At 57.4% G+C, this 18,366-nt stretch overlaps 1 protein-coding gene across 1 annotated transcript in view; it reads left to right on the forward strand.

Annotated features, from left to right (window-relative positions):
- Window positions 1-851: 851 nt before the first annotated feature.
- The window catches only part of DNMT1 (DNA methyltransferase 1), a gene marked incomplete at its 5' end in the record, with an annotated part of 30,187 nt that continues 12,672 nt past the window's right edge, over window positions 852-18,366 (forward strand). Inside the window, 20 exons of the mRNA XM_040053936.2 lie at window positions 852-1,074; window positions 2,732-2,804; window positions 2,897-2,993; window positions 3,569-3,609; window positions 3,699-3,750; window positions 4,031-4,114; window positions 4,233-4,342; window positions 4,432-4,550; window positions 4,644-4,736; window positions 5,381-5,532; window positions 7,346-7,533; window positions 8,492-8,681; window positions 9,939-10,036; window positions 10,745-10,892; window positions 11,428-11,543; window positions 12,313-12,514; window positions 12,603-12,736; window positions 12,867-13,040; window positions 14,778-14,999; window positions 17,225-17,417. Coding sequence (XP_039909870.1) covers window positions 852-1,074; window positions 2,732-2,804; window positions 2,897-2,993; window positions 3,569-3,609; window positions 3,699-3,750; window positions 4,031-4,114; window positions 4,233-4,342; window positions 4,432-4,550; window positions 4,644-4,736; window positions 5,381-5,532; window positions 7,346-7,533; window positions 8,492-8,681; window positions 9,939-10,036; window positions 10,745-10,892; window positions 11,428-11,543; window positions 12,313-12,514; window positions 12,603-12,736; window positions 12,867-13,040; window positions 14,778-14,999; window positions 17,225-17,417 — 2,709 coding nt within the window. The remainder of the gene's footprint in view (window positions 1,075-2,731; window positions 2,805-2,896; window positions 2,994-3,568; window positions 3,610-3,698; window positions 3,751-4,030; window positions 4,115-4,232; window positions 4,343-4,431; window positions 4,551-4,643; window positions 4,737-5,380; window positions 5,533-7,345; window positions 7,534-8,491; window positions 8,682-9,938; window positions 10,037-10,744; window positions 10,893-11,427; window positions 11,544-12,312; window positions 12,515-12,602; window positions 12,737-12,866; window positions 13,041-14,777; window positions 15,000-17,224; window positions 17,418-18,366) is intronic.

Below are 18,366 nucleotides of genomic sequence, written 5' to 3' on the forward strand. Positions count from 1 at the left end.
TCCTATGGGATTCAGGATCAGATCCCAGGAAAAAGCCAGGATTTGGGATAAAAGCCCAGAAAACAGGAGTGGAAATGGAGCAAACCTTGGGATCGGGGCTCAGCCCCCACTTTCCCCGCGGGATTCAGGATCAGATCCCGGGAATCCCCAGATTTGGGATAAAACCCTGGGAAAACAGGAACGGAAAAGGAGCAAACCTTGGGATCGGGGCTCGGCCCCCACTTTCCCCGCGGGATTCGGGCTCGGATCCCGGGAATCCCCAGGATTTGGGATAAAGCCCCATAAAACAGGAGTGGAAAGGGAGCAAACCTTGGGATCGGGGCTCAGCCCCCACTTTCCCTATGGGATTCAGGCTCGGATCCCGGGAATCCCCAGATTTGGGATAAAAGCCCAGAAAACAGGAGTGGAAAGCAGGAAAACCTTGGGCTCAGCCCCCACTTTTCCTGTGGGATTCGGGCTCGGATCCCGGGAATCCCCAGGATTTGGGATAAAACCCCATAAAACAGGAACGGAAAAGGAGCAAACCTTGGGATCGGGGCTCAACCCCCACTTTTCCTGTGGGATTTGGGCTCGGATCCCGGGAATCCCCAGATTTGGGATAAAACCCCATAAAACAGGAACGGAAAAGGAGCAAACCTTGGGATCGGGGCTCAGCCCCCACTTTCCCTATGGGATTCAGGATCAGATCCCGGGAATCCCCTGGATTTGGGATAAGACTCCAGAAAACAGGAGTGGAAAGGGAGCAAACCTTGGGATCGGGGCTCAGCTCCCACTTTCCCCGCGGGATTCGGGCTCGGATCCCGGGAATCCCCAGCGTTCCGGGATCAGCTCCGGGTGCTCCCCTTCCCCAGAAGCGCTACCTGGCCAAGGTGAAGGCGCTGCTGCACCAGGAGCTCTGGGCCCAGAATGGGAACGGCGCCTCCGGCAGCGACGAGGACTCGGAGCGCGCCGCCGACGCCGACGAGGACGGCGCCATGGAGCTCGACGCGCCCGCGCCGTCCCCGTCCCGCTCCGGCCCCGCGGCGCCGCGGCCGCGGAAATCCCGCCGGAGCCGCTCCAACGGCGACGCCAGAAGTAACACCTTGGGGGCTTGGGGGGTGCTCTGGGGTTTACGGGGGGATTTTTTGGGGATTTACGGGGTTTTTTTGGGATTTATGGGTTTTTTGGGGGGATTTACGGGGATTTTTTGGGATTTACGGGGGTTTTTTTTGGGATTTACGGGGGTTTTTTGGGGATTTACGGGGGGTTTTTGGGGATTTACGGGGGTTTTTTTGGGGATTTACGGGGGTTTTTTGGGGGTTTACGGGGGTTTTTTGGGGATTTACGGGGGTTATTGGGGATTTACGGGGATTTTTGGGGATTTACGGGGGATTTTTTGGGGATTTACGGGGGTTTTTTGGGGATTTACGGGGATTTTTTGGGGATTTACGGGGATTTTTGGGGATTTACGGGGGTTTTTGGGGATTTACGGGGGTTTTTTGGGGATTTACGGGGGTTTTTTGGGATTTATGGGGTTTTTTTGGGGATTTACGGGGATTTTTTGGGATTTACGGGGATTTTTTGGGATTTACAGGGGATTTTTGGGATTTACGGGGGATTTTTTGGGATTTACGGGGGATTTTTGTGGGTTTTTTGGGGGGTTTTTAAGGTTTCCAGGGGATTTTTGAGGTTTCCAGGGGATTTTTGGGGTTTTCAGAGTTTTTTGGGGGGGTTCCAGGTGATTTTTGGGGGGGTTACAGGGGGTTTTGGGGGTTTTCAGGTTTTTTGGGGGTTTTGCATTTTTTCAGGGGTTTTTGGGGGGGGTTGGAATTTTTTCGGAGCAAAAATAGGGGCTCTTGAGGGGGTGGAGAGGAGGAGAACCTTGGGGTGGGTTTGGGGTGTGAATTCCCGTTGGGATGGAGAGGAGCAGAACTTTGGGAAGGGTTTTGGGGTCTCCTGGTTTTAGAGTGGGACAATTCCCATTGGGATTGAGAGTGGAAATTCCCTCGGGAAGGGTTTTGGGGTCTCCTGACTTTGGGGTGCGACGATTCCCATTGGGATTGAGACTGGGAATTCCCTCGGGAAGGGTTTTGGGGTCTCCTGGTTTTGGGGTGCGACAATTCCCATTGGGATTGAGAGTGGAAATTCCCTCGGGAAGGGTTTTGGGGTCTCCTGGTTTTAGGGTGGGACAATTCCCATTGGGATTGAGACTGGGAATTCCTTGGGAAGGGTTTTGGGGTCTCCTGGTTTTAGGGTGCGACAATTCCCATTGGGATTGAGAGTGGGAATTCCTTGGGAAGGGTTTTGGGGTCTCCTGACTTTGGGGTGCGACGATTCCCACTGGAATCTCCTCAGGAAGGGATTTGGGGTCTCCTGACTTTGGGGTGCGACGATTCCCACTGGGATCCCCTCGGGAAGGGTTTTGGGGTCTCCTGACCCTTGGGCTGTGACGGTTCCCACCGGGATCCCCTCGGGGAAGGGTTTTGGGGTCTCCTGACTTTGGGGTGCAACGATTCCCACCGGGATCCCCTCGGGGAAGGGTTTTGGGGTCTCCTGACTTTGGGGTGCGACGATTCCCACTGGAATCCCCTCGGGAAGGGTTTTGGGGTCTCCTGACCCTTGGGCTGTGACGGTTCCCACCGGGATCCCCTCGGGGAAGGGTTTTGGGGTCTCCTGACCCTTGGGCTGTGACGGTTCCCACCGGGATCCCCTCGGGGAAGGGATTTGGGACCCGTCCCCGCTTTTCCCGCAGAGTCTCCGGCCAGCTCCCGCGTCACCCGCAGCTCCGGCCGGCAGCCGTCCATCCTCAGCCTCCTGTCCAAAGGGTCAGTGCCCGGCGTCGCCCTCCTCTTCCTCGTCCCGCTGTCCCGACCCCTTCCCCGTCCCCCAAAAATCCCATCCCGCGTCCGCCCCGCAGGGCCAACAAGCGCAAATCGGAGGAGGCCAACGGGGACGGGAAGCCGGAGCTGATGAGCGTGGAGAAGGAGAAGGAGGAGGAGGAGCTGGAGGAGAAGGTCCGTGGTGACATTCCCGGACTTTTTTGGGGGGGATTTCCCAGGATTTTGGTCAGTGGTGACATCCCAGACGATTCCCATGTCGTTTTTGGGGTGATTTCGCAGGATTTTGGTCTGTTGTGACATCCCAGACCTTTCCCATGTCATTTTTGGGGTGATTTCCCAGGATTTCGGTCAGTGCTGACATCCCAGACCTTTCCCATGTCATTTTTGGGATGATTTCCCAGGATTTTGGTCAGTGCTGACATCCCAGACGATTCCCATGTCATTTTTGGGGTGATTTCCCAGGATTTTGGTCAGTGGTGACATCCCAGACCTTTCCTGGGTCATTTTTGGGGTGATTTCCCAGGATTTTTGGTCTGTTGTGATATCCCAGACCTTTCCCGGGTCATTTTTGGGGTGATTTCCCAGGATTTTGGTCAGTGCTGACATCCCAGACCTTTCCTGGGTCATTTTTGGGGTGATTTCCCAGGATTTCAGTCTGTTGTGACATCTGGGTGGATTTCCTGGCATTCTGGCCGTGCAAGGATTGGATTTTACTTCTCCTTTTCCCATTTTTTTTCCTTTTTCTCCAGGATCAAGATGAGAAAAGGATGAAAATGGAAACCAAAGACGGGTGAGGAGAAAGGGAACGTTCCCGGCCGGAGCCGGTGACAACGATGACGTCACCGCTCCACATCCCAAAATCTCATTTTTCCCTCCCAGGTCGGAAATCAAAGATGAAATCCCTCAGGTGAAGATCACTGCTTCTGCTAAAGTAAGTTCCTCCTCATTCCAGCTTTTTTTTTTTTTTGATTTCTTAATTCCTTCAAAGTCCCGGATTTTGGGGGTTTTTTGGGATGAGCTGATTATTCCCAGGGGTGGATTATCCCGTGAGGAAACAAACCCCCGTTTCCATCGCGTTCACCTGCCCAAAACCCAACCAAGCTGGGGCTGGTTCTGACGGGAAAACGGCGGATTTTCGCTGAAATCCGGGATAATTCCCGGAAAAAACGTTGGGAAAAGCTGCCTCTGCCTCTCCCTCCCCTCTCCCGCAGACCACTCCCCCAAAATGCCTCGACTGCCGGCAGTACCTGGACGACCCCGACCTCAAATTCTTCCAAGGGGACCCCGACGACGCCGTAAGGGATCCAAAAACCCCCCTTCCCCGAGCTCGGGGAAAAGCAGGAATATCCTTTAATCCTGCTTTTTTTGGTTTTTTTTTTTTGTTGTTGTTTTCCCCACCCCTCCCAAATCCAGCTGGAAGAGCCGGAGATGCTGACGGACGAGCGCCTGTCCATCTTCGACGCCAACGAGGACGGCTTCGAGAGCTACGAGGACCTTCCCCAGCACAAGGTCACCTCCTTCAGGTGAGATCCCAAGGGACCAGGCTTCGGATTCCCTCCGGGATTCCCTCCGGATTTGTGTCCCACGCCCTCCACCCTCGCGTCCCCGGCAGCGTCTACGACAAGAGGGGCCACCTCTGCCCCTTCGACACCGGCCTCATCGAGAGGAACATCGAGCTCTACTTCAGCGGCGTCGTCAAACCCATCTACGACGACAACCCCTGCCTGGAGGGTGAGGGGATGCCCGGGATTCCGGGGGCGGGGGGTCTCGGAATTCCCCGCCCGCGGGGACCGGGCTGGAATTTTGGGGTTTTCGGTTTGGCAGGCGGGGTGAGAGCCAAGAAGTTGGGGCCCATCAACGCCTGGTGGATCACGGGCTTCGACGGCGGGGAGAAGGCGCTGATCGGCTTCAGCACGGGTGAGGAGGGAATTTTGGGGGGATTTCGGGCTTTTGGGGGGTTGGGTTTGGGTTATTTTGGGCTTTCTTGAGGTTTTTTGCGGGGGTGGTTTCAGGGGTTTTGCCCTTTGTCCCCCTTCTTCTCCCTTCTTCTTTGTTCTTCCTTTCTCCTGCTTTTTCCCCCTTTTTTTTATTCTCTCTTTTGTGCTTTTTCTTCTCTTTTTTCTCTTTCTCTTTTTCAGTTTTCTGGGGGTTTTTTTCTGTTTTTTTTCTCTCTTTTTTTTCCCGTCTCTTTTTTCATCTTTTTTCTGTCTTTTGTTTTCTTTCCTCTTCTTTCCTCTTCTTCACTCCTCTTTCCTCTTCTTTCCTTTTTTTTCTATATTTTTTTTGTCTTTTCTTTCTTTTTCTTTCCTTTTTCCTCTTCTTTCCTTTTCTTCCCTCTTATTTCCTCTTCTTTTTCATCTTTCCTTTTCTTTCCTTTTCTTTCCTCCTTTTTCCTGCTCTTTTTCCTTCACTTTCTTTCTTCTTTCCCTTCCTCTTTCCTCCTCCTTTTCCCGCCCTCCCTCTTTTTTTCCTTTATTTTTCCCCCTCTCCCCCTTCTCCTTTTCCCTCCTTTTCCCGCGGTTTTTTTCCCCAAAATCCCACAATTCCGGCGCCGTTCCCAGCCTTCGCCGACTACATCCTGATGGAGCCGAGCGAGGAGTACGCGCCCACCTTCGCGCTGATGCAGGAGAAGATCTACATGAGCAAGATCGTGGTGGAGTTCCTGCAGAACAACCGGCACGTCAGCTACGAGGACCTGCTCAACAAGATCGAGGTGACGGTGCCGCCGTGGTGTCACCTCCCCATGGTGTCACCTCCCCGTGGTGTCACCTCTCCATGGTGTCACCTCCCCATGGTGTCACCTCTGCGTGGTGTCACCTCTCCACGGTGTCACCTCCCCGTGGTGTCACCTCTCCATGGTGTCACCTCCCCATGGTGTCACCTCCCTGTGGTGTCACCTCTGCGTGGTGTCACCTCTCCATGGTGTCACCTCTCCATGGTGTCACCTCCCCGTGGTGTCACTTCCCCATGGTGTCACCTCTCCATGGTGTCACCTCCCCGTGGTGTCACCTCTCCATGGTGTCACCTCTCCATGGTGTCACCTCCCCGTGGTGTCACCTCTCCATGGTGTCACCTTTCCATGGTGTCACCTCTCCATGGTGTCACCTCCCCGTGGTGTCACCTCCCCGTGGTGTCACCTCTCCATGGTGTCACCTCCCCGTGATGTCACCTCCCCACTCCAGGGACAATTCCCGCACGGAGGAGGTGGGGCAGGTGGTGGTGGCGCTGGAGGTGGGGTCGTTCTCCTGTCCAAGGGTTGGGACAACAGGAGCGGGCCCCAGGCTGTGCCAGGAGACGTTCCGCTTGGACTCGGGTGCAAATCCCTCCCTGGGAAGGGCTTGGGGTGGAATTTTCCATGGAGAACTCAACTTTTCCCGTGGGAAAGAACGAGGAGGGTGGTGGGGCCGATGGGTTGAACGTGTCGGATCTCCAAAACCATTCCCAACCGCGGTGACCCTTGGAATGGGCGATCTGGGGAGGGGTCAGCGGCCATTCCCGACCATTCCCAAACCATCCCGAACCACCCGAAATCATCCCAAACCCTTCCTGACCGTTCCCAACCATTCCCGAACCATCCCAAATCATCCCACATCATCCCCAACGCTTCCCAACCATTCCCAACCATTCCTGACTATTCCCGACCATCCCCAACCATCCCAACCTATCCCAAATCATCCCCAACCCTTCCCAACCCTTCCCAACCATCCCCAACCCTTCCCAACCATTCCCAAACCATCCCAAATCATCCCACATCATCCCCAACCCTTCCCGACCGTTCCCAACCATCCCGAACCATCCCAAATCATCCCACATCATCCCCAACCCTTCCCAACCATTCCCAAACCATCCAAACCATCCCCAACCATTCCCAACCCTTCCCGACTATTCCCAACCATCCCCAACCCTTCCCAACCATCCCCAACCATTCCCAACCATTCCCAACCATCCCCAACCCTTCCCAACCATTCCCAACCCATCCAAACCATTCCCAACCATCCCCAACCATTCCCAAACCATCCCAACCCATCCCACATCATCCCCAACCCTTCCCAACCATTCCCGACTATTCCCGACCATCCCCAACCATCCCAACCCATCCCCAACCGTTCCTAACCCATCCAAACCATTCCCAACCATTCCCAACCATTCCAAACCATCCCCAACTATCCCAAATCATCCCAAGTCATCCCCAACCATCCCCAACCCATCCAAACCATTCCCGACCATTCCCAACCTATCCCAAACCGTCCCCAACCCTTCCCAACAATCCCCAACCATCCCCAACCATCCCCGACCATTCCCAACCCTTCCCAACCGTCCCCAACCCATCCAAACCATCCCCAACCCATTCCCAACCATTCCCAACCCATCCAAACCATTCCCAACAATCCCAACCCTTCCCAACCGTCCCCAACCCTTCCAAACCATCCCCAACCCATCCCCAACCATCCCCAACCATTCCTGACCATCCCCAACCATTCCCAACTCTTCCCAACCCTTCCCAACCGTCCCCCAATCCCCCCCAGACCACGGTGCCGCCGGCCGGGCTCAACTTCAACCGTTTCACGGAGGACTCGCTGCTGCGCCACGCGCAGTTCGTGGTGGAGCAGGTGGAGAGCTACGACGAGGCCGGCGACAGCGACGAGCCGCCGGTGCTCATCACGCCCTGCATGAGGGACCTCATCAAGCTGGCCGGGGTCACCCTGGGCAAGAGGTGAGGGGTTTGGGGGCAAAAACCCCCCAAAATCGGGAAAATCCGGCCGGAACTTTGGGAGGGTTTGGGCTCTGGGGTCTCAATATTGGGGAAATCGGCCCGAAATCGGGGGATTGTCACGCCTGGCCGGCGTCGCCCTGGGTAAGAGGTGAGGGTTTGGGGGTAAAAACCCCGGAACCAGGAGGGTTTGACCGAAATTTGGGAAGTGGGACCTCAAAAGGAAGAGAATCTGCCCGGAATCGGGGAGGGTTTAGGTTTAGTGGTTCCAAAACCGGGGAAATTTGCCCCAAATTCGGGCGGGGTTGGGTTCTGTGGCCACAAAATTGGGAGAATCCAACCGAAATTGGGAAAACCTTCCCGAAACTGGTGAGGATTTGGGTTCAGTGGCGCGAGAAGCGTTGGGGATCAGGGCAGAAACCTTTCTGACTCTGAGAGGATCCTCCCAGCACTGGGAGAATTCTCCCCCAAAATCACAAAAACCCTCCCAAAAGTGGGAGAATCTCCAAAATCGGGAAGATGCTCCCAAAATCACTGAAAGTCTCCCAGAACTGGGAGAATTCCCCCTCAAAATCACAAAACCCCTCCCAAAATCGGGAAGATGCTCCCAAAATTGCAGAAAGTCTCCTAACACTGAGAGAATTCCCCCTCAAAATCACAAAACCCCTCTCAAAATCGGGAAGATGCTCCCAAAATCGGGAAGATGCTCCCAAAATCGGGAAGATGCTCCCAAAATCGGGAAGATGCTCCCAAAATCGCCGAAGGTCTCCCAGAACTGGGAGAATTCCCCCCCCCAAAAATCACCAGACCCCTCCCGGAACTTTGCAAACCCCAACCCGGCGCCGCTCCGAAGAGGGAAGGACGCCGGGTCCCCGAAATCCGTCCGCAGCCTTTGGGGACCCCACCCGGGGCTCCCTTGGGCGTCCCCGGGCGCGGGCTGAGCGCCGTCCCCGTGTCGCAGGCGAGCCGTGCGGCGCCAGGCCATCCGCCACCCCACGCGCATCGACAAGGACAAGGGTCCCACCAAGGCCACCACCACCAAGCTGGTGTACCTCATCTTCGACACCTTCTTCTCGGAGCAGATCGAGAAGGACGAGCGCGAGGAGGACAAGGAGAACGCCACCAAGCGCCGGCGCTGCGGCGTCTGCGAGGTGACCCGGGGCCGCCGGCGCCGCTCAGGCCCGCGGTTGTTGGGGGGGGGCGTGGGTTTGGGTGGTTGGTGTTGGAGGTGGTTGGGTGACGTTAATGCCATGAGTTGGGTTGGTCTTGGAGGACTCTTCCAGCCTTGATCAACATCAATGCCATGAGTTGGGTTGGTCTTGGAGGACTCTTCCAACCTCGATCAACATCAATGCCATGAGTTGGGTTGGTCTTGGAGAACTCTTCCAACCTTGATCAACATCAATGCCATGAGTTGGGTTGGTCTTGGAGGACTCTTCCAGCCTTGGTTGACATCAATGCCATGAGTTGGGTTGGTCTTGGAGAACTCTTCCAACCTTGGTTGACATCAATGCCATGAGTTGGGTTGGTCTTGGAGGATTCTTCCAACCTTGGTTGACATCAATGCCATGAGTTGGGTTGGTCTTGGAGGATTCTTCCAACCTTGGTTGACATCAATGTCACGGGTTGGGTTGGTCTTGGAGGATTCTTCCAACCTTGGTTGACATCAATGCCATGAGTTGGGTTGAGTTGATCTTGGAGAACTCCTCCAACCTGGATCAACCAACCCCAACCTCCCATCCCGGTCACTCCATGGGGCTCTTCCAGCATCTCTCCTGTCCCCAGGGAGCGCGCCCGGTGTCACCGGTGTCCCAGGGAGCGTTCCCGGTGTCCCTGGGATCGTTCCCGGTGTTACCGGTGTCCCTGGGATCGTTCCCGGTGTCCCTGGGATCGTTCCTGGTGTCACCAGTGTCCCTGGGATTGTTCCCGGTGTCACCGGTGTCCCTGGGATCGTTCCCGGTGTCCCTGGGATCGTTCCCAGTGTCACCGGTGTCCCTGGGATCGTTCCCGGTGTCCCTGGGATCGTTCCTGGTGTCACCGGTGTCCCTGGGATCGTTCCTGGTGTCACCGGTGTCCCTGGGATCGTTCCTGGTGTCACCGCTGTCCCCTGGGATCGTTCCCGGTGTCACCGGTGTCCCTGGGATCGTTCCCGGTGTCACCGGTGCCCCTGGGATCGTTCCCGGTGTCACTGAGATTGTTCCCGGTGTCACCGGTGTCCCTGGGATCGTTCCTGGTGTCACTGGGATCGTTCCCGGTGTCACCGGTGTCCCTGGGATCGTTCCCGGTGTCCCTGGGAGCGTTCCCGGTGTCACCGGTGTCCCTGGGATCGTTCCCGGTGTCCCTGGGATCGTTCCCGGTGTCCCCTGGGATCGTTCCCGGTGTCACCGGTGCTCCGTGCCCCGTGCCAGGTGTGCCAGCAGCCCGAGTGTGGCAAGTGCAAGGCGTGCCAGAACATGGTCAAGTTCGGGGGCAGCGGCCGCAGCAAGCAGGCGTGTCTGCAGAGGAGGTGGGTGGCCCTGTCCCCGGTGGCCCTGTCCCCAAATGTCCCTGTCCCCAAATGTCCCTGTCCCCAAACCCCACTGACCCCAAACCCCCTGTCCCCAAACCCCCTGTCCCCAAACCCCGCTGTCCCCAAATCTCACTGTCCCCAAACCCCCTGTCCCCAAACCCCGCTGTCCCCAAATGTCCCTGTCCCCAAATGTCCCTGTCCCCAAACCCCGCTGTCCCCAAATGTCCCTGTCCCCAAACCCCCTGTCCCCAAACCCTGCTGACCCCAAACCCCCTGTCCCCAAACCCCCTGTCCCCAAATGTCCCTGTCCCCAAACCCCGCTGTCCCCAAATGTCCCTGTCCCCAAACCCCCTGTCCCCAAATGTCCCTGTCCCCAAACCCCCCATCCCCAAACCCACTGTCCCCAAACCCCGCTGACCCCAAACCCCCTGTCCCCAAATGTCCCTGTCCCCAAACCCCCTGTCCCCAAACCCCCTGTCCCCAAATGTCCCTGTCCCCAAACCCCCTGTCCCCAAATGTCCCTGTCCCCAGACCCCCTGTCCCCAATCCCCCTGTCCCCAAACCCCCTGTCCCCAAACCTCACTGTCCCCAAACCCCGCTGTCCCCAAATGTCCCTGTCCCCTTCCCCCGCTGTCCCCGTCCCCCTCTGTCCCGTCCCGCTGTCCCCTCCCCGCTGCCCCGGTGACGTCCCCGCTGGCGCTCCAGGTGTCCCAACCTGGCGGTGCGGGAGGCGGACGAGGACGAGGAGGTCGATGACAACATCCCCGAGATGCCCTCGCCCAAGAAGATGCTGCAGGGCCGCAAGAAGAAACAGAACAAGAGCCGGATCTCCTGGGTCGGGGAGCCCATCAAGGTGAGGCACCTGCGCAGGTGAGGGGACGGGGACAGGTGAGGGGACGGGGACAGGTGAGGGGACGGGGACAGGTGAGGGGAACCCACCCAGGTGAGGAACCCACCCAGGTGAGGGGATTGGGACAGGTGAGGGGACGGGGACAGGTGAGGGGACGGGGACAGGTGAGGGGAACCCACCCAGGTGAGGGGACGGGGACAGGTGAGGGGACACATCCAGGTGAGGGGACACATCCAGGTGAGGGGACACATCCAGGTGAGGGGAACCCACCCAGGTGAGGGCCCCATCCAGGTGAGGGCCCCATCCAGGTGAGGCACCCACCCAGGTGAGGGGATGGGGACAGGTGAGGGGAACTCATCCAGGTGAGGGAACTCATCCAGGTGAGGGAACCTGTCCAGGTGAGGAACCCACCCAGGTGAGGCACCCACCCAGGTGAGGGCCCCATCCAGGTGAGGGCCCCGTCCAGGTGAGGCACCCACCCAGGTGAGGCACCCACCCAGGTGAGGCCGGTACCTGTAACGCCCCGGTGTCCCGGCAGAGCGACGGCAAGAAGGATTTTTACCAACGCGTCTGCATCGACTCCGAGACCCTGGAGGTGGGCGACTGCGTGTCCGTGAGCCCCGACGACCCCACCAAGCCCCTCTACCTGGCCAGGTGGGTTCTCCATCCTCCCGTGGGGTGGGAACACGGGGACGTCCCTGCTGAGACCCCTGACCTGGCCAGGTGGAATCTCCATCCTCCCGTGGGGTGGGGACACAGGGACATCTCCAATGATCCCACCAAGCCAGGTGGGATCTCCATTCTCCTGTGGGGTGGGGACACCAAGCCCCTCTACCTGGCCAGGTGGGTTCTCCATCCTCCCGTGGGGTGGGGACACCAAGCCCCTCTACCTGGCCAGGTGGGATCTCCATCCTTCCATGGGGTGGGGACACCAAGCCCCTCTACCTGGCCAGGTGGGATCTCCCTTCTCCCGTGGCACTGGGGACACGGGGATGTCCCCAATGATCCCACCAAATGAGTTAGGGTCTCCATCCTCCCGCGGTGTTGGGGACAGGGGGATGTCCCCAATGATCCCACCAAACGAGCTGGGGTCTCCATCCTCCCACAATGTTGGGGACACGGGGACATCTCCAATGATCCCACCAAACGAGTTGGGGTCTCCATCCTCCCACGGCGTTGGGGACACGGGGATGTCCCCAATGATCCCACCAAACGAGTTGGGGTCTCCATCCTCCCGCGGCGTTGGGGACACGGGGATGTCCCCAATGATCCCACCAAACGAGTTGGGGTCTCCATCCTTCCATGGCAGTTAGGGACAGGGGGACGTCCCCAATGATCCCACCAAACGAGCTGGGGTCTCCATCCTCCCACGGCCTTGGGGACACCCGTCGCGCGTCCCCCCTGACGCCGCCGCGTCCCTCAGGGTGACGGCCATGTGGGAGGACAGCGGCGGCCAGATGTTCCACGCCCACTGGTTCTGCCCGGGCTCGGACACCGTCCTCGGGGCCACCTCGGACCCCCTGGAGCTCTTCCTGGTGGACGAGTGCGAGGACATGCAGCTGTCCTACATCCACGGCAAGGTCAACGTCATCTACAAGGCGCCCTCGGACAACTGGGCCATGGAGGTGGGGACGGCGCCGCGGGGCGCCGCCGGCGCCGGTGGGGCCGCGGCCGATGCCGGCCCTTCCCATCCCGCCGGATTTGTCCTCCAAGGGCGGCTTGGACACGGAGATCAAGATGGTGGAGGACGACGGCAGGACCTACTTCTACCAGATGTGGTACGACCAGGAGTACGCGCGCTTCGAGAGCCCGCCCGGCGCGCGCCCCACCGAGGACAACAAGTACAAGTCAGTTTTATTTTTGGGGGTTTTGGGGTGGGGAAAAACGGGGTGGGGGCGGAATTCCCGGGGGTGGGGGGGGTGCGGGTTCTCCCGGAGAACGGATTCTTTTGGGGAGAGCTCGGCGGCGTTCCGGCAGGTTCTGCATGAGCTGCGCGCGCCTGGACGAGGTGAGGCACAAGGAGATCCCCAAGGTGGCCGAGCCGCTGGAGGAGGCCGACGGGAAGATGTTCTACGCCCTGGCCACCAAGAACGGCGTCCAGTACCGCGTCGGCGACGGCGTCTACCTGCTGCCGGACGCCTTCTCCTTCAGGTTGGGGTCGCGTCTTCGGGCTTTGGTGGGGATTTTTTTTGGGGGGGGTTTTTCCCACCCGTAAACGGAGGTCCGGTGTCGCGAGTTTCGGCGTAAAAACGAAGCCGAGGGGGGTTTTTTCGGTGCGGCGTTGTCGAGTTGAGGGGCGTCTCCGGTGGGACGATCCTGGTGCGTGGTGGGTTCTGGGGGCGGGGATCCGTTGGGATTTGGGAATTGCGGGATCGAAGAGTTGAAGTTGGGAGATCCCTCCCGAGGTCCTGAGTTCCGAAATTTAACCCAGTGTTTGGGGGGGATAAATGTGAATGATGGAATTAATGCTGGGGAAACCCTCTAAAGGTCAGCAATTCCAGCTCCTGACCCAGTTTTGGGAAGAAAAATTGGAATTACGGGATCGTAGGAGCAAAGAATTGGGGTTGGGAGATCCCTCCCAAGATCCTGAGCTCCAAAATTTAACGTGGTTTTGGGGGGATAAATCGGAATTACGGAATTCCAGCCTCTAAAACCCCTCCAAGATCCCTCAATTCCAAATCTTAACCCAACGTGGGACAAGTGAATCGGAGTTATTCAGTGATTTCCGCCCTGCTTCCAACTTCGGGCAGAAAAATTGGAGTCACGGAATAAATTAAGATTGGAAAACCTCTCCAAGATCCCTAAATTCCAAATCCCCACCCAACTTTTGGTGGATAAATTGGAATCGAGGCTGGGAAACCCCTCCAAGGTCTCTAAATTCCAAATCCCCACCCAACTTTTGGTGGACAAATCGGAATCAAGGCTGGGAAACCCCTCCAGGATCCCTCAATTCCCAATCTTCACCCAAATTGTGGTGGAGAAATTGGAATCGAGGCTGGAAAACCCCTGCAGGATCTCTGAGTTCCAAATCCTCACCCAACTCTTGGTGGAGAAATTTGAATTGCGGAACCATAGAACCAATTAAGGTTGAAAAACCCCTCCAAGGTCCCTCAATTCCCAATCTTCACCCAACTTTTGGTGGATAAATCGGAGTTGAGGCTGGAAAACCCCTCCAGGATCCCTCAATTCCCAATCTTCACCCAACTCTTGACCAAAAAAATCAGAATTAGGTCTGGAAAACCCCCCCAAGGTCCCTCAATTCCCAATCTTCACCCAACTTTTGGTGGAGAAATCGAAATCAAGGTTCAAAAACCCCTCCAAGACCCTTGAATTCCCAATCCTCACCCAACTTTTGGTGGAGAAATCAGAATCAAGGTTCAAAAACTCCTCCGGGATCCCTCAATTCCCAATCTTCACCCAACTTTTGCTGCGTAAATCGGAGTCGAGGCTGGAAAACCCCCCCCAAGGCCCCTGAATTCCCAATCCTCACCCAATTTCCGGTGGATAAATCAGAGTCGAGGCTGGAAAACCCCTCCAAGGTCCCTGAATTCCCAATCCTCACCCAATTTCCGGTGGATAAATCGGAGTCGAGGCTGGAAAACCCCTCCAAGATCTCTGAATTCCCAATCCTCACCCAACTTTTGGTGGAGAAATCGGAGTCGAGGCTGGAAAAGACCCTCCAAGACCCCTGAATTCCCAATCCTCACCCAATTTCCGGTGGATAAATCGGAGTCGAGGCTGGAAAACCCCCCCCAAGGTCCATCAATTCCCAATCCTCACCCAATTTCCGGTGGATAAATCCGAGTCGAGGCTGGAAAAGACCCTCCCCTCTCGCCACCCTCCGCCGCCCCCGTCCCCCCAGCCCTCGCTTCTCCCGGCTTTCCGCAGCGTGAAGCCGGCCAGCCCGGCCAAGAGGCCCAAGAAGGAGGCGGTGGACGAGGAGCTGCACCCGGAGCACTACCGGAAATATTCCGAGTACATCAAAGGCAGCAACCTGGACGCGCCCGACCCCTTCCGCGTGGGCCGCATCAAGAGCATCTTCTGCAGCCTGCGCGGCAACGGCAAACCCAACGAGGCCGACATCAAGCTCGGCATCTACAAGTTCTACAGGTGCCTCCCGAGCCGGGGGGGCGGAATTCCGGGAGGGCTCGGGAATGCCGGGAGTCGGCGGCGGAAGCGGGGATCGGGAGGTTCTCGGTCTCGGGGGATTGGTTGGGTGGGGAAAGGCGTCCCGGAATCGGGAGGATTGTCCCGAGCTGGAGGCTCGTCGGCGTCGGGATTGGGAATTTTGCCCCGAAATCCGTGAGGGTTTGGGGTCGGGGGTCCCAGAATGGGGAGAGCGCTGCCAAAAAATCGGTGAGGGTTTGGGGTCGGTGGCCAAAAATCGGTGAGGGTTTGGGGTCTGCAGCCAAAAATCGGTGAGGGTTTGGGGTCAGCAGCCAAAAATTGGTGTGGGTTTGGGGTCGCTGACCAAAAATCTGTGAGGATTTGGGGTCAGCGGCCAAAAATCAGTGAGGGTTTGGGGTCGGTGGCCAAAAATCAGTGAGGGTTTGGGGTCAGCAGCCAAAAATCGGTGAGGGTTTGGGGTCAGCGGCCAAAAATCAGTGAGGGTTTGGGGTCGGCGGCCAAAAATCAGTGAGGGTTTGGGGTCAGCAGCCAAAAATCGGTGAGGGTTTGGGGTCGGTGGCCAAAAATCTGTGAGGGATTGGGGTCGGTGGCCAAAAATCGGTGAGGGTTTGGGGTCGGTGGCCAAAAATCGGTGACGGTTTGGGGTTGGGGGGTCCCAGAATGGGGAGAGCGCTGCCAAAAAATTGGTGAGGGTTTGGGGTCAGCAGCCAAAAATCGGTGAGGGTTTGGGGTCAGCAGCCAAAAATCGGTGAGGGTTTGGGGTCAGCAGCTAAAAATCGGTGAGGGTTTGGGGTCAGCGGCCAAAAATCAGTGAGGGTTTGGGGTCAGCAGCCAAAAATCAGTGAGGGTTTGGGGTCGGTGGCCAAAAATCTGTGAGGGATTGGGGTCGGTGGCCAAAAATCGGTGAGGGTTTGGGGTCGGTGGCCAAAAATCGGTGACGGTTTGGGGTTGGGGGTCCCAGAATGGGGAGAGCGCTGCCAAAAAATTGGTGAGGGTTTGGGGTCAGCAGCCAAAAATCGGTGAGGGTTTGGGGTCAGCAGCCAAAAATCAGTGAGGGTTTGGGGTCAGCGGCCAAAAATCTCTGAGGGTTTGGGGTCAGCAGCCAAAAATCGGTGAGGGTTTGGGGTCAGCGGCCAAAAATCAGTGAGGGCTTGGGGTCAGCGGCCAAAAATCTCTGAGGGTTTGGGGTCAGCAGCCAAAAATCGGTGAGGGTTTGGGGTCAGCAGCCAAAAATCGGTGAGGGTTTGGGGTCAGCAGCCAAAAATCAGTGAGGGTTTGGGGTCAGCAGCCAAAAATCGGTGAGGGTTTGGGGTCGGTGGCCAAAAATTGGTGAGGGTTTGGGGTTGGAGGCCAAAAATCTGTGAGGGTTTGGGGTTGGTGGCCCCAGAATTGGGACAGCGCTGCCAAAAATCGGTGAGGGTTTGGGGTCGGCAGCCAAAAATCGGTGAGGGTTTGGGGTCAGTGGCCAAAAATCGGTGAGGGTTTGGGGTTGGTGGCCAAAAATTGGTGAGGGTTTGGGGTTGGTGGCCCCAGAATTGGGACAGCGCTGCCAAAAATCGGTGAGGGTTTGGGGTCGGCAGCCAAAAATCGGTGAGGGTTTGGGGTCGGCAGCCAAAAATCGGTGAGGGTTTGGGGTCAGCAGCCAAAAATTGGTGAGGGTTTGGGGTCGGCAGCCAAAAATCTGTGAGGGTTTGGGGTCGGCGGCCAAAAATCGGTGAGGGTTTGGGGTCGGCAGCCAAAAATCGGTGAGGGTTTGGGGTCAGCAGCCAAAAATCGGTGAGGGTTTGGGGTCTGCAGCCAAAAATCGGTGAGGGTTTGGGGTCAGCAGCCAAAAATCAGTGAGGGTTTGGGGTCAGTGGCGGCGTGGGCGGCGCTGGGAATTGGGGGAGAAATCCGTGGATTTGGGTGATTCCCGATGGCGCGTCTCTGGACGTTTTTGGATGTCTTTGGGACGTTTCGTCTGGGGACATCCCGAGACGTCTTTGGTTTTCTTTGGCCGTCTTGAGACGTCTTCGGGCGTCTCGGGACGTGTTTGGACACTTTAGGATGCCTCGAGCTCCCTCAAAATCCCTTCCTCCTCCATCCACTCCCTATCCCACCTCCAATTTTTCCCTCCGTCCCCAAACCCCAAAATCCCCTCCCCGACCCCCCGTCAGGTTGTTTTTTTTTTTTTCCCTAATCCCGGCGTTTTTTCCGGCAATTTCCAGGCCCGAGAACACGCACAAGTCCACGAAGGCGAGCTACCACGCCGACATCAACCTCCTCTACTGGAGCGACGAGGAGGCCACGGTGGAATTCCGGGCGGTCCAAGGCCGCTGCTCCGTGGTCTACGGCGAGGACCTGACCGAGAGCATCCAGGACTACTCGGCCGGGGGCCTGGACCGCTTCTACTTCCTGGAGGTGAGCGGAACGGGAATTCCAGGGGGTCCTGGAGGTCTGGGGATCCCGGGGATGGAGGGAAATGGAGGAGCCGGTGTCTCCGGGTGGGTTTTGGGGAGCCAATTTTGGGTGCTGAGCTGGGTTTTCGAGGATCTGGATGAGTTCCTGGAGGTCTGGGGATCCCAGGGATGGAGGGAAACAGAGGAGCCGGTGTCTCCAGGAAGGTTTTCCATGGAGGGATTGGATTTGGGGCCGGTTCTGAGATTGTGAGGAGTTCATCTTGGATGCTGAGCTGGGTTTTCAAGGATCTGGATGAGTTCCAGAGGGGCTGGGGATGGTCCTGGAGGTCTGGAGATCTCGGGGATGGAGGGAAGTGGTGGAGCCGGTGTCTCCAGGAGGGTTTTGGGGAGCCAGTTTTGGGTGCTGAGCTGGGTTTTCGAGGATCTGGATGAGTTCCTGGAGGTCTGGAGATCCCAGGGATGGAGGGAAATGGAGGAGCCGGTGTCTCCAGGAGGGTTTTGGGGCCGGTTTTCCTTGGAGAAATTGGATTTGGGGCCGGTTCTGAGATTGTGAGGAGTTCAGCTTGGATGCTGAGCTGGGTTTTCAAGGATCTGGATGAGTTCCAGAGGGGCTGGGGATGGTCCTGGAGGTCTGGAGATCCCGGGGATGGAGGGAAACGGAGGAGCCGGTGTCTCCAGGAGGGTTTTGGGACTTTTCCTTGGAGAGATTGGATTTGGGGCCGGTTCTGAGATTTTTGGGGAGCGAATTTTGGATACTGAGCTGGGTTTTCAAGGATCTGGATGAGTTCCTGGAGGTCTGGAGACCCCAGGGATGGAGGGAAACGGAGGAGCCGGTGTCTCCAGGAAGGTTTTCCATGGAGGGATTGGATTTGGGGCCGGTTCTGAGATTTTTGGGGAGCAAATTTCGGATGCTGAGCTGGGTTTTCGAGGATCTGGATGAATTCCTGGAG

Source organism: Hirundo rustica, unplaced genomic scaffold (assembly GCF_015227805.2).
Source record: "Hirundo rustica isolate bHirRus1 unplaced genomic scaffold, bHirRus1.pri.v3 scaffold_270_arrow_ctg1, whole genome shotgun sequence".
Taxonomy (NCBI): domain Eukaryota; kingdom Metazoa; phylum Chordata; class Aves; order Passeriformes; family Hirundinidae; genus Hirundo; species Hirundo rustica.